Below are 15518 nucleotides of genomic sequence, written 5' to 3'. Positions count from 1 at the left end.
AATATGGTGAGTCTATTAAACTCCAGGAAATAACTATTTTTAAATTTTAATATTATTGACAAACAGACCCAAATATCTTGACAATAAAATTTAATAGAATGGTAGTGTTGACAAACTGAGCCAGAGATATAAAAATTGAAGGAGAGAGACTAGTAAGGTATCTACCTGAGCTGGATTAAGATGAGAATTCAGGGACATACTTCGATTTTCAGAACTTCTGGATGGAGGAACACTTGATACATCAGTATTAATACGGGAAATGAGTAGATGTGAAGATTTAGTATCAGCTACTCTCAATTTTTCTTTCTGTTTTTTTCTTCCTGTGTCAACAGAAAAATCAATGTCATTAAGAAACATATTTTCTATCATGTGTACTTAAAATTCACTGTTCAAAGAGAACATTTGTTCTTGAATAACCATGAGTCTGCTATGGCCACTGACCCTTGCTACAGAGAGCAGACACCCCACAGAACAATTGGCTGATATGACACTTTTCCACAAGCACATAATGAAATGTCTATCATTTCAGTGGTTGGTAGAAAAATAGATATTATAGATTGGAGCAAGAAAGATTCTTGGTATTTTATAATATACCAAATAATCTCTTTGGTTGGAAAAATAACAATATTTAAATTAACATGATTATTATTATTGCTGTGTTTGTCCAAATTGATTCCATAACACCAGTCATTAATGTCCACCAGAAATATTTCTATGATTCATTTCTACTCAATTTCAAGTAGTTTAGAAACACTTTATAAGGTTAAATGAAGTGATTATTAAATTAGTTATGTACACATTTACTTTATAAATATCACAAAGAATTAAAAACCAGTATCCCACTATTAGAGATTAGTTAGTAGGTAAGTTTTCTTTTCTTTTTTTTTTTTTTACCATAATACAATTTAAAAAAAGTGACTTCTAGCTTCTCTCTTCTGTATTTCTGTGTTTTTTCCAGAGTGTACATATATTATTTTTTATAACTCTAAAAGAACCATGTCCTTTTTGAAAAGTACAATTCACTTGTGAATGAAGGCAGAAAATCCACTTCCCTCTCACCTTAGTCATGTCCTAGGTATGGCCAGGCTGGGGGGTGGGGGGTGAACACAAAGCTGAGAAACAGGGGTCTTTTTTTCTTTTCATTAAGGTGTGTTCTGTAATTAAGTACCTGTGAGTGTAATTTCCCAGTTTTTTCTAATCAGCTCTTTCAATATTTCCACCACATTTGTCCAGACGTAATCAAACACTTCTGCAGCCACGGCGTCTTTGATACAGTCATGAGGGGAAACGGGAGGTAATCCATGTTTATGCCATGCCCTACGATGGTGAGCTGAGTTTTGTTCAACACATACATCGTCACTAAGGACAAAACCCGTTCTAATTAGTTAAAGTATCAATGGTTAAAGTTAAAATAATGCTATCCATCTATCTAATATGCATGCATACATGCACATTATACATATATAAATAAATATAACATTCTTTTGTAAACAGCACATTGTTATTTTTTTAATGTATCAATTTTCAGTCATGAGGCAAATTTTTATTATACAGTATTACAGAGACTGGACCTTCCCTTTTGCCCTTCTGGGCAGCTAGGTATAGGGTACCAAGAGCATCCCGGAATAAATGCCACAAGTAGCTTTGCCCACTTTCACCAGCATGCTGGACACAATTCTTGTTTTCTATCTGTGCCATGTGATAAAAAAGAAATGGAAACACTGCTCTAGCATATACACTTCCTGTTAGGAATCTAAAAATTTTTTGCATCACACTACTCTTCAAAGAATGGAAAATCTTTTGGATAAGTAAAAAATACACAAAATGCGAAATGAGCATATAGTCAAAATAAATGCCAAATAAATTAATATTATTATACTGTTAAGTTGATTTCAAGTAAAATTCTATTTACTCTTTTTTGTCAAAAGCGAAATATTCTTCAATCCTTCCATCTGCGTCATAGACCTCTTCTTGCAGGGATGAACATGCCAGTAGGTTAGCCAGTCCTGTGCAGTCCAGGCCTGGCAGGGCAGGGGCTGCAAGTGCTGCTGGGGGTATGTGAGAGCCAGAGATGCACAATCTACAGGGAAAGCAGATTCTCCATGAGTTTGTAGAACATCAGGAATACAATGTTTGCATGATTATGGTGGGTCTTCAAATTATCCATAAAGCATAGAATCCCCCCCCCCAAAAAAAAATCACTAAATATTACATTCAACACATCACATCCTTAACAGAAACATTTTTAACACAGGAATCATTAAAAATGTTAAGGGCTTCTTGAAAGCCTCAATTATTCTGTGTTTGTATCCTCTCTACTATAATGAAAAGATGTCATGGCACAGTCCCAAATACTATGTGTGACTGGCATAGAGGGATTTATCAAAATCTGTTAGTGAGCAAAAGAAAAAATGATGGAGTTTTATTTCTTCTGCTGCTACTGCCTTGGGGCTTAGGATCCATCACAATGAAGCAGTTTTTGATTTTTCATCTAGCCCACCTTTCAGAAAGTCTTTGAAACAAAAGTTGAAAAGTTAACTCCCTTGGTATCTGTATTATACACACATCATCATCATCATCATCATCATCATCATCATCAATTTAGAATCAGAAATATCTTGTGAAAAAAATACTCTGTACTTACCCTTCACTGAAATCTAAACTTCCAATTGATGGAGCCGAGGCTCATGGCTGAGATAGACATGAAAAAGTGTAACTAAAATGCAATTAAAAATACTTTTGAAAGCAACTTATAGGAACATACTCTCTGATGTTGCTGTTGGGTTCACAGGCATCCGAAAAGCGTTCGTGGACTGCACAAGGAGGCTCGCTGCCCTGGAAGTGGCGGACCCCTTCATCAGTTGGCAGGAGGAGCTGTCTTCCCAATATTCTGCATGTTAAAAAAGGAAAAGAAAAGAAACTACTAATATTTTTTTATTGGAAAAGGGAAAAGTATTTTGCAGTGTTAAAAGTCAAATAAAATAATATCACAAAGGAGCATCTATGAAGCAGTCAGATACTTATTGGTACATGCGATGCATCATGGTATCACAGAAAGAGCACAGGCTTTGAAGGAGCAGGCCAAGCTGTTCTTGCGACAATGAAGAAACTGGAGACAAAGTTCTCAGGCTCGCTAAGACACTGATTTCCTTTGTTTGATTGTGGATGCAAGATAGAGTAATAATATCACCTTGTCAGACTGATGAGTGACTTAGGGATAATGTATATCAGATCCGAACATCTAGGGTAATTCTAGGCACACAGAAGCTCTCTCTAAATGTTAACTAATATCACATAACGAATAAAAATATATAAATATATAGACTTGGCTTATGTTCCTTGCGATCTTTCTTTTTCCAACCGCCCCTCCTTCATTTTTATCATAACTGCATAAGACAACTGGGACGGGGGCCAGTCTGAGCTCCTGACATTTCAGTAAGTGCTCCAGGCCTAGGACAGTAAGCATTCACAATTAATATCTCATTGACATATTATAATATATCTTTAAGGCAGGGGGCTTATGAAGGATTCAAAAGAAAATAAAAACTTAGTCAAGATTTTTTTGAAAAGGTACCTAGTTGAGGTAACAAGAAGATCCACTGACAATTCTATGAGCGTTCTCATGTATTCTCCCCAGAAAATGAGCTGGATTTGCTTCTCACAAATTAAAATGCCCTTGAGTATTGGAACGTCTCCATATTACCTCAGAAACCATTTCAAAGGATGTGATTTCTCAGTAAAGGACATGTGTTCTGGATACATATTTTGACTGGGCAAGTGCTTTTAGTCAAAATGTACTAATAGTATTAAACAATCGGGAGTGGGCAGTTCCAAAAACCATTCCAGAGAATTGTTATGAAAAACTCCCTACCTCAGATGAATGGATCTTCTTGACCACTCACTGCATTCAGCCAACAGGTTCTGGATCTGAGGGCTCACTTTCCCTTCAAATAACATTTCCTCGACCTCCCAGAATAACTGCTGTACTTTCTGTGCATTGACTTTGTCAAAATCCTAAAACAGAAATGCACATTTATTTTACAAGACTAGAAGTTGTAGAAATATCAGCTTCATGATCAATGATACTTACAAATTTAAAGTACCCATTACATAGGAGTATGACATGATCAAAAGAAACTGGACTTTAAGGCCAGACACACCAGCGCTCCAATTTTTAATCTGATAAATTACATCCCACTCTGAGCTTCAGTTTCTTCAACTGTTGAGTTAATTTCTACCACATGAGCTGAGATTTTTGAGATTTTACATAGATTTTATATACATATTTACAGACATTGATCTACTCATACACCTATATTTCTATGTTCGCTCTCTCTCTCTCTCAGACACACACACACACACACACACACACACATTCTTCATATACTTGGGTGTGACATATCTAAGCACATCTGCAAAATACACTTTGTTTTCTAATGATGATACCACTAAAAAGGAAAATTACTCTTTCAGAAAGGGCTACTCACATTCTATTAATCAGTGAAAAAAAAAAAAAAAACAACATCCCGCTATCCTAAGAAGCAGGGCTATTAGGTGGAGGCCAGAGTATTAATTTTTCCTGCCTGACCTTAAGAGGTTCTTGGGCTGTGGCTGCAGTGAACTGCGGGTGAGAAAACCTTTCAGCCTTTCTGGGTGTTGTGGATTGTTGCAAAGTTCAACAGTCCTATAGCCCTCAGGACCAATGAGGAGACTGTGAATATTACCATAATTGGGAAAACCAACACTAGGTAGGCAGCCTCCAGTGCAAAAGCCCTAGTTACATTTTGTTCCAGCGGTGTATGAACCTGACACCTAATCCACAACCCTGAGCAACCACGTGCATATTCAGTCTGACATACCTGATCCCAAATGATCAATTCAGGTGGATTTTCCTGGAATGCTATTTAGTATTTTCTGGGTTATTTCTTCTCTTCAATTGATAATAAACTAGATTCCCATGTTGCAGGGGAGTTATCTCTTTTAAAAGCAAATAAGGAGAAAACCAATAATATTTGTCTCCTAGGGGGGATTAGGTAGCTTGGGGCCTAGAAGAGGGCTTACTTTCAAATTGTCTCTTTTGCATTTTGTTGCTTTTGCAAATACTACCCATCAAAAAGTAAATAAAAGTATTTCAATTAAAAGCAACTGTAGGTTCTGGAGTAATTTAAATTCTATAAACAGAAATCATAAGAATCTCTATGGATAATGACATGAAAATGATATGAATCTGAGAATTTGGAGGGTATGAAGCAATGGTTCTCGGCCTTCTTACCATTGGCATATTTGTGACAAAAGCATGTGAATGGGGTGGCAGGGAGTTGATGTGAGGTGAGCGCTGTTTATCAGAAGTGAAAGAGTCCCATCTGTTTGTAAGTCCTGAGTGACTCAGAGCTGACATCCTCCAGTCTCCCTTCCCACACCCTCCTCCCTCCCAGCATTTGAAAATCACAGCTGTAAAACCAGAGGAGGAAGGGGAGCCCAGCCAGATGTGTAGTGATTAGTGGAAAACTGCTTTTAAACAGAGCAAAGACTCAGCCATAAAAAAAAAAAAAAAAGAGGGTGGGGGAGGAAGGAAGGAAGGAAGGAGAAAGGAAGGAAAGGGGGGAGAGAGAGAGAGAGAGAGAGAGGGAGGGAGAGGGGGAGGGAGAGGGGGAGGGGGAAGGGGGAGAGAGAGAAAGAAAAGAAAGAGTACCATTTGCAACAACATGGATGGACCTAGAGGGTATTATGCTAAGTGAAATAGGTCGGACACAGAAAGAGGGATATCTATAATTTCTCTTCTATGTGGAATCTAAAGAACAAAATTAAAAAATCAAAACAGAGACAGGCTCATAGATACAGAGAACAAACTGATGGTTGCCAGAGGTGAGAAGAGTGGGAGGGGGCTGGGTGAAGGGATTAAGAAGTACAAATTGGTAGTTACAAAATAGTCATGGGGATGTAAAGTAAAGCATAGGGCATACAGTCAATGATATAATAACTATGTATAATGCCAGGTGGGTACTAGACTAGTCAGGGGGATCACTTAAATTATATAAATGTCTAACACTATGCTGTACCCCTGAAACTAATATAAAATATTATTGAATGTCAAATGTAACTTAGAAATAAATAAATTAATTAATTAATTAAAAAAAGAGAGAGCAAAGGAAAACAGAACTCAAGAAAAGGAGCAGGAATAAGAACATCAAAAGTGCTATGGTGGAGGAATGTCCCAGACACAAGGCTTCACAAAAGGCTGTGACCAGGGTTAGCAAGGGCACTTGAGGGACTAAAGAGGCAGGAGACTGCAATCAGCCGTGTGTCCAAAAAAAGCCTGAGCTGTAGATTAAAAGCTCACCCAGCTAAGAATACCACTCCTGAGAAGAACAAAAATAGGGCTACTTTCTGCTAGGGTTAGAAGGGGAAAGTAAAACATCTGACTTAGAAATTCTCTAATTCTCTAATCACCATGATTCTCTAATCATGGTGATTTTTTTGCAGTTTTTACTTTCTCCCAAATTTTCCTCTTATTTGAGTTCCTACTTGTCAGAGTCTGTCCTGATTTTACAGCTATACATATCATACAAGAAATCATATATAACACACCGAGGGGGCGGGTTAGGAGGTAGAAAAAAGAAAACTATCAACAGCTAAGACTCTGAGTTATGAGATTATGACTGATTTTTGTTTTTCCTGATATCTTCTGTATTTTTAAGTTCTTATGTGTGACATGTGAATGCTTACATAGGTATGTGTGTCATAAGTAATGCTTTTAAAATTGGTAAAGAGATTTTTTTTTTTAAATAAGAAAGCAACTCTTCATTATAAATTGTAATCATGGGATTATCCAAAGTATTCTAAGACACACATCATCTCTCCAAGAGTAAATGGAGCTCCTCTCGGTAGATAAACCAGTGGTGGAACTACGCGTCTCAGATGAAGGGCTGTGGGCTTCTGTGTGTGTGAGGCTTCCACTGGATGAAAATGATGACACAGATTCACTGCAGAAACAAAGGAAAGTAATATAAACAACATTTCCAGGGGAAAGGTTATATTTACAAGGGGCTTTACTTCTCTGAGCCCCTTCCTTTTTCTTTCTTTAAATACATCTGTTAATTTCACATTATACCAATTTAAAAATATTTATTTAGTTTACTCACTAGGCTAAAAATAAAACAGCTTTTTTACTTTTACAAATTCATGGCCAATCACTGTGTTTTTTTCCCCCCATATTCCTTATGAGCATGTTTGATTTCGCAATCGGAAACATTTAACAGGCTAATTCTTACCAGATACGTGTATATTTATCAATGGCTTTCTGCACATTTCTTGTAAAGTGTGTAGGTAAAGGATCTTTGCTTTTCACAGCAAAATTGTGTTTTCCAGATCCTTCTGATAGTCCTCTTCTGAAAAATAAAATATGAAAAGTATCGCTAATGTTATGATTTTATTTAATAAGGCTTTTAAATTTTATTTTGTATAAAGTTATTACCTTCTTCCTGCCCTGTCTCCCTAAACATACACATGTGCAATACACATACAGACAAGCACATACCACATATCCTCAAGAAATTGAGGCCTAAGACATTACTATTTACTGTCTTAGAATCAAGGTTGACATTAACCTACATGCACCTTTATATAAACTGAAAAAAAAAAGAGTTTTGCAACTTAGCCAGGCTAAAAGTTACACAAAATTCTGGGCAGATAGATATAGCCTGACTCCATGGCATGAATTGGCGAGTAAAACATGACTTCTGATTTCAGGTTCCACCCATCCCTTTAACAGGTATCCTTCACTTGCAAAAGCCAGCCAGGCTCCCAGGAAAATGTCTATAATTCCATGTAATTCTGAAATACATCTAATTCTTTTGAATCACTAAACACATAAATAAATAAATAAATGTCTGAAACACACAAACAATAACTCACTTTAGTTTGGCATTGTTGTTTGGTGTGTAGCCTAATTTGTAGAGTTTTAAAATATTAAAATTAATGTAAAACTAAAACAAAAGAAATCTCTACATTTTAAAGAAGGTATTAAACCTGGCTAGTGTAGTACAGCGTTAATCATTAAAATACCCTTTCAATGAACCTCTTAAAACATTTACTTCCCTCTAGTCAAAATACCTTCCCAATGTTTTACCTTCCCAATATTTCTATTCTTTTATAAAAATCATATTTTCTTAGACAAATGTTGTATCTTATATTAATTTAAAATATGATAATGGTTTGGGAAAAAAGTCAACTTGCAATATTTCTAACAGGGACACCACTCTAGCATTCATTAAAATAAAACTTTGCTTTCACTTTCAATTAAAATGGTACCTAATTTTCAACATTTGCATTTCTGAATGTAAATGGAGTTTTTAAAAATATTAATACATGAGAATAAATTCTGCCCTTAGTTATATATTTATAGGTACTTTTCAACAAAGGGAATTTTAAAAACAAATGAATTACTATAAACAGAGGTTAGCTAGAACTTCTGACTTCCAAAAATGTCCTGTACAAGAAAGAATTATGATTTTTTTCCTCTCCTATATAGCTCATATATCTTAAGTACAACCAAGCAATTCTGAGGATAAAGGCGTTAAAGGGTATCAGAGGAAAAACATAGGACATGAAAGCATGAAAGCTTAACAAACTGCTTTACCTTTAGCCCTGTTCAGTTGTTTTAAAACCATCAATTATTTGTCATTTACACATGACTCAAAAACTTCAGATAAACATACAAAACACTTAAGACATAAGAGAAGTAATCAACTAAAAATTACATCAAACAGATCTGCTTTGAACATTAAGAAATATATACTGGTATATGAGTTAATTGGCTTATTATTGAGTAATAATTTATTCCTATAATAATAATGGTGGGTTCAAATCTTGCTCTGCCACTGACAGGCTGTATCCTTTGAGCAAGCAGCTTGGTGCACTCTGCCATTTCTCTTCTCCTGGACTCAATATGCATATCTGTAAAACAGTGACAATACTGTCAACTCTTTTGTACAGTTATTGTGAGACAGATTAGATAAAGGGTGTGCAGTGTCTACATATTCCGTGCTAGATACATCAGACTGATTGTGCTCGATGCTATTATTGTTAGCACACACTACTCCATGACAACACTGTGCTTTTGGTAATTTGCACCTCCCACAGCATTTCTTTCAATAGTTTTTATTGTGATGACCTTGATACTTCATTAGTTTTCTTTATCTGTAGCACCTAAAGTGATTCCTGTCACACAGATATGTTCTATGCTTATTGAAAGAACCAACAGAGATTAGTGACTCTAACAAAGAACATGTTTTTGCTCTATAATTACTCTGAATATTCATGCTTAATTAAAAAAAAAAAAAAAAAGATTCCACTGTGACCAGACATGAAATTATTCTCCAAATTCAAGACGTTTCTGGAGAATCTTTTATCCTTTATAAAGAAGAAAAATTACAGTTTAGAGTAGTTGATTTCTCCAAAAATGACTTTTACAACCAAATAGATCATCTGCTGCACTCATTTCCACTTCTCTTTCTTCTTGTGCTTCCTCTTTTTTTATGCAACTTGAAAACTAAATTCACTAATCAGACACATGCCCATTTGTTTGTTTCCAATGAACAATAATTTCTTCCTCCAGAAAATTCACCCTTTGTGCGGGTGGGGAAGAGGGACAGTCTTCAAACTAAAAAGAAAATTATTTACAAAATGGAATAAGTAATTTTTATATTCACATTATATATCCTTGCCAAATGGGCATTCCTATCACTTCAAAGTGAGTGAGGACAGGAGGTCTTCAAGATGCAGGGGTGCTGGGGTGGGGGGTGGGGGAATTACTATAAAATGGATGCCTTGAAACAACCATCTACTTCCACATCATTTCTCCTTTTTTCTCCTCTGCTGTTCCCTGCTTCTTCCAAGGCTCTATACTTCTGTGGAACTTCTTGAATGTCAGAGTTCAGTGTAATGACATATACATTTGACCACAGAATCTAAAGAATTCTTAAGAGGAATTTGAGCCCATTCATTCAATGACTGCCCAAAAGATAGGGATGGAGCTGGTCCTAGGACCCAGGCCACCTGACCTGGGTGTCTCTCTAGGAACCACAAGTTATTCACATTATAAACTAAAAACAAAATCTGTATAATTTGCCTTTTTCTTTTTCTGTCTTGTTTTGATTCTCTGGTTTCTCTGTCCTCCAATCATGCTTTATACTATTATTTCATGCATAATACTGAACATCTTTAATTGCCTGTAAACACTCAACTCCTACGTAAGCCATACAATCTAAGTAAGTGTACACAACATACAGATGTGTCCTATAAATATCTCATAATTTGAATGTGGTGGAAAGTTTATTAAGCTCTTATTACATAATACATAGACATATGACAGTCATATACTAGTTCCTATCTCTACTGTTTATATTTTAGAGATGATAGAATTCAGCTACTCAGTACATTTAAGGCTGTTCATTTGCAGACAGGACCTAGTTTTCACAGTAGACTGAAGTGCAACAACTGAACCATGTTGTACTAATTTGTTGGTACATCAAAGTTAAGGCTAAATCTCAATCTCCATGAATCACTCCAGTCTAGTGTTCAAATGAATGACTCGATCATATACTTTTATTTTAAAACGCTGCCTCTTGGTAGCCCACAAACCTCTGCCACTTTGACTTGTAGAAATTCAAGTATTAAACAGTGATTAGAGCTTTCAAAATTTTGTATTTCTGCGTAAAAGGATTGTCTGAAATGAGCACTGTATTCTGAACGCGTTAGAATGCAGGATGATTTTCCGGAATGGACTGGCCATCAAGAGGCTGCTCCTCCTATAAAGCACTCATGCTGCCTTGACTTAATATAAGATCACCCTATAAATAATCTTGGCTCTCGGGAGAAGTCATCTCAGATGTGATGGATGCTTCTCAGAGCATGTGAGCAACTTCACTTGGGAAGGCTGGATGAAGTCACCACGAGAGATTTCATGAATGGATGAAAGGAACAGACCAGATGGATCCCAGCTTTGCAAGCAGAAAAAAAAAAAAAAAAGAATCACGCACATGGCACAAGAATACGACACGACAGAGTTCATCCCACTTCCTTTCCAGATCAAGACTTACCCAATCACAATCAGCCCAAGGCCTGCACTGACGTCCCCGGGGCCGGGCCCCGCACCTCGAGGCCTGGGAGCCAACAGGCGCGGATACCCCGCGCAGGCCCCCTGCAGGCGGCGGGCGACCGCGCGCCCCCGCGCCCCCGGGGCCTCAGCTCTCCGCCCACCCAGCGCGGCGCCTTCGACTCCGCTAGTCCCGCACGTGCCGCCGAGTCGCGTCCGGGAACAGCGAGCCTTGAGCAGCTCGGCTAGGGGCGCTCCTGGCCAGGTCGGCGCAGCCCATGGGCGCGGCTGCTCCTACAGCGCCCAGGTCTGCTTCGCCCTCCGGATCCTTCAGCCCCGCAAGGACCAGATTCCGGCACCGCGGGGCAACGCCTCCGTCCCCTCCGCGCACGCCCTTCCCCCTCCTGTCCGGGTCGCGTCGTCCTCCACAGAGGTCGCGCTGGGCCAGGCGGTGGGTCCCCAGCGCCCCCGCTTCCAAAATCTGGTCGGGCTTCCTGCCCCCATCCGCTGTCTCCCTGCCCTCTGAACACCTCCCACTTTCCCAGGACCCTGACCTCTGGAAAAGCACGTGGTTCTCCCTTCCCTCAGCCAGAGGCCAGATTTCATAATCCAGGGACCTGAGTTTTGGCCACAGGCCACTCAGCCTCCTGGCACGCGCCCCACCGCCCTCTCCTGGCCTCCAATGAGCATTGGTCTGGCATTCCCACTGCAACCCGGTGGGGGGTGGGTGGAAGGGGTGGGAAGTAGGGGGGCGGGGAGGAGGGCTGTCTGGGCGGGTCTGAGCAGACAAGTGTTTGCTGTCCTTAATTCTTTTAAATAGAATTTCTCAGACCTGGTAAATGCGAGGTGCTATTCTGGTTACCAGGAACTGTAGGTCTAATTATGCACCAAAGATTTGTTTTCTTTCGTATCCTGTCTCACTGTCTTCCAATAGATGCTTTATATCATATAGTCCAATAATTTTTGTCTACAAACCAGAGACAAACCTGTGGTTTGGTTTATTATGTGCTTGTTTCAGTCTTGGAGTCACACAATTATACCAGGACCAGAGTCACGGCTCTGTAGTGAGAGCAAAATTACCAGGCCACCATTTTCATAAACTAAAAGAAACAGGAGTGAGTTAGCTGAAGATACATTTTTAAAGCAAAATGTGAAAAGATAGACACTACCTATGGTATACGTTTCTCCATTAAAAGATTTTTGACAATTATTACTAATAAAGTGGATTCTGGTGCACTTTCCAGCCTGCCGTCCATAGCCATTCTCCTTTGAGATCTGAGGCCTCCTAAGTCTGAACAAGTACAAAGAAGCCCACCTATTCCTCCTCAGTATCCTGCACTTGCAGAGGTAAACCATGCCTGTTTTATTTAGTAGTGAAAAAATCCAGTTTATTTATTTTGAATTTGACTCTTAAGAGACAACCCTAAGATGATAAGAAACCACTACCAACAACAAAACAATCATCCATTTCCTGAACTAAGAATACTATGATCCTTACCATATTTACAGATAATCAGTAAGTGGTTATAAATTCTAAGGTTAATGAGATTTTAAAGCCTGATAAATACTTATGTGTATACATGTAGGGTGTGTTTCAGAAAAGAAAAAAAAAGACTGATGGCATCTGAAGTAAACACATGACTGCTAATACTGTTTATATGTAAAGTGATACATGACAGGGAAAGAAAAAGAAGACCTCTATGATCCAAATATATGGTAGTTGCTTTATACATATTCTATTTTAATTATTTAACACCCATACCAGGTAGATACTATTATCCAATTTTATTGATGAAAATACTGAAGGCAGAGATTTTAAGTAATATGTTCAAGGTCACCCAACTAGGATGTGGTGTGTGTGTGTGTGTGTGTGTGTCCCAGGTATCTATTACTGCATAGCAAACTACCCCAAACGTAGTGGATTAAAACAACTGTCATTTTGTTATGCTTACAATCCACAAAATTAAGGAATTCCAGCAAGACGTGGCTGGGTGATTCTTCTGCTCCATATGGCATTGACTGGGTTACTCAGTGGTATTCAATTGGCTACTGGGCTGCTCTGGAGGGTCCAAGAAGGCTTCACCCACATAGCTAGCACTTTGGGGTAGGGGGATGGCTAGAAGGCTGAGCACCACTGGGCCCTTCTCCCCTACAGTCTCAAGACATCCCCAAGTAGTCTCTCCAACAGGGGAGTCATAATTCCTACATGGCAGCTTCAGACACCAAGAAAAGGCAGAAGCTGTCAGCTCTATTAAAGGCTTGTCTGGAACGGGCATAGTGTCACTTCTACTGTACTCTATTATCAAATCAGTCACAGATTCAAAGGGTTGGAAAATAGAACCTACCTGTCAACAAGAAGAGTGTCAAAGAATTTGCAGACATCTTTAGTCTGCCGTAATCCACTTCCTGGCCACACATAATTTACATTCCTTCCACATGCATGCACAAGAATCCCTAAAATTTAATCACCTCAATCATGTTCAAGTAAGAATGCAGAGACTCCTTCTTGGGGCATTTCCTCTCCACCTGAACACCTGCAGCCTCCTGCAAGCTGAACAAACAGTAAGGAGACAGAGGCCAGATAACCGCAGCTGACATTTTGTTATGCTCACAATCCAAAAAATTAAGGAATTCCAGCAAGACGTGGCTGGGTGATTCTTCTGCTCCATATTCTTCTTCTCCTCTTTTCATATGTTTGAAAAGAGGGGCAGCAGGAGATACAGGGCAGCAGTCACTGGTCCACAGCTATTTAAAGTCCAAGCAGCCTTAACCCTTCTAGTCCAAGTTGGTAGTGCTTCCACCACTCCACTAATATAATTCTCTTATGTAAATTTTGTGCTTTGAATTTTATCAGCCTGCACGGCATGAGTCATAAACCACACTGACCTTTCTTTCTGGGACAGAAATATATTTTATTTAATCCAATATATCTAAAATATTATCATTTCAATGTGTAATCAATATAAAAAATGATTGAGATACCTTAAGTTACTGCAAACTTTAGACTTACCAAGCTTCCACAATTGTGAACTAATTCCTTAAAATATATCTCTATCTCTTTATATCTATCTACTTATCTATCAATATATATCTCTCTATGTAAATCTATAAATAGAGATATAAAAATAGGTGTAGGAATAGATATAGATGCATCCTATTGGTTTTATTTTTCTGGAGAACGCTGATTTATACACTGATGAAATTGGAATGAAATTTAGAGCTTAGTTAATAATGCATCAATTTTGGTTAATTAATTGTAACAAATATATCATAATATGAAATGTAAATAATGTAATTTTCTGTAAATTTAAAACTATTATAAAATAAAGTGTATTTAATAAATGCATTAAACTCCTCTACACATTTAAATATATTTTACAAGTTAGGACTACTTTCCAAGAAGACCAATAAAACAATACCATGTTCTATTATTTCAGTGTGAATAGTATAATAATTTTAGAAAGTGCTAGGTAAACTATAAAGTCCACAGCTTATATAAAATTATAGAAAAACATAAAATTAATATATTATTTAACACAAAAATGAAAATAAATTTACCTAGGTGGCAAAATGTATAAGGAAATTATTTTAAATGATTACAAGAAATTATAATCTGACATTAAATAATTACAGAAATTTGCTTTATATGAAATTTTTTCTAAGGACAGCCTATGTAAAGCAAGCAATTTTGGATTAAAACATTTTTATGTAATACTACTAGAAAGCCACTAGATGTCAATCTTTCTTTTACCATTTCAAATACCATGCCAGATGGATTTTAATGCATCCTTTTTTGCAAAATTTAGGAATTAGTGAGAATTCATCTACAGTAAAATGTAGAATTCTGTTCAGATTAGAAGTCACAATTTCAGTGAACAATGTCTAGTATGTACAGCCAACAGAAAATGTCACAATACTGACATGTACCATGGATGGAGTGCTTTCACTCTGGCAGGAAAATAGGGTCAGGGACCCACATACCTTACTTCTAAACCTCACGACAACCTGAAAGGTGGCTACTTTTTTGTACAGAGAAGAAATAGTAAGTAAATTACTAGGAATAAACAATTTTTCCAATTATCCAGTCTGACTTTAAAACCTTACTTATTACCCTTTTAAAAATTCACCTCAGATCTAATTTGCAGATTTACGATAAAGTTCATTTTTCATACAGATGGTCTATGGACATCTATTATAGACATATCAAATATGTTCTATAACAATATTCACTAACATTTTTTAATACTTGTCATATCCCAGTCCATTTTAAGCCCTTGATACATGTTAGTGCATTTAAGCTTCACAATGATTCTTTGAAAGGGAGGAATATTGTTAATATCATTCTACAGATTTGTAAACTGAGGCAAAAAGAAGTTGACGGTATGGCAAAGCTTAGGCCACTAGTGACAAAGCTTACACCATA

The 15518-nt window shown here is 37.6% G+C and overlaps 1 protein-coding gene across 3 annotated transcripts in view; it reads right to left on the bottom strand.

The window, feature by feature from the left end:
- FAM149A (family with sequence similarity 149 member A) overlaps positions 1-15518 on the bottom strand; it is a 40864-nt gene that overhangs the window by 9940 nt on the left and 15406 nt on the right. The window contains exons 1-9 of one of the 3 annotated variants that reach the window (XM_074329775.2): positions 11100-11242; positions 8885-8955; positions 7272-7388; positions 6851-6983; positions 3872-4014; positions 2765-2890; positions 1913-2080; positions 1169-1359; positions 166-320 (exon numbers count right to left, since the gene is read on the bottom strand). In XM_074329775.2, the coding sequence (XP_074185876.2) occupies positions 166-320; positions 1169-1359; positions 1913-2080; positions 2765-2890; positions 3872-3957 (726 nt within the window). In that variant the 5' untranslated portion in view covers positions 3958-4014; positions 6851-6983; positions 7272-7388; positions 8885-8955; positions 11100-11242. Of the gene's footprint in view, positions 1-165; positions 321-1168; positions 1360-1912; positions 2081-2764; positions 2891-3871; positions 4015-6850; positions 6984-7271; positions 7389-8884; positions 8956-11099; positions 11689-15518 lie in introns of those variants that run through there. The other 2 variants (XM_074329774.2, XM_019736067.3) reach the window with 2 other exon arrangements.

This window comes from Rhinolophus sinicus, chromosome 16 (assembly GCF_057876585.1).
Source record: "Rhinolophus sinicus isolate RSI-liver-muscle chromosome 16, RSI-T2T, whole genome shotgun sequence".
NCBI lineage: Eukaryota > Metazoa > Chordata > Mammalia > Chiroptera > Rhinolophidae > Rhinolophus > Rhinolophus sinicus.
The sequence above is the reverse complement of the archived record's forward strand: the minus strand, read 5'-3'. Positions and strand labels throughout refer to the sequence as shown.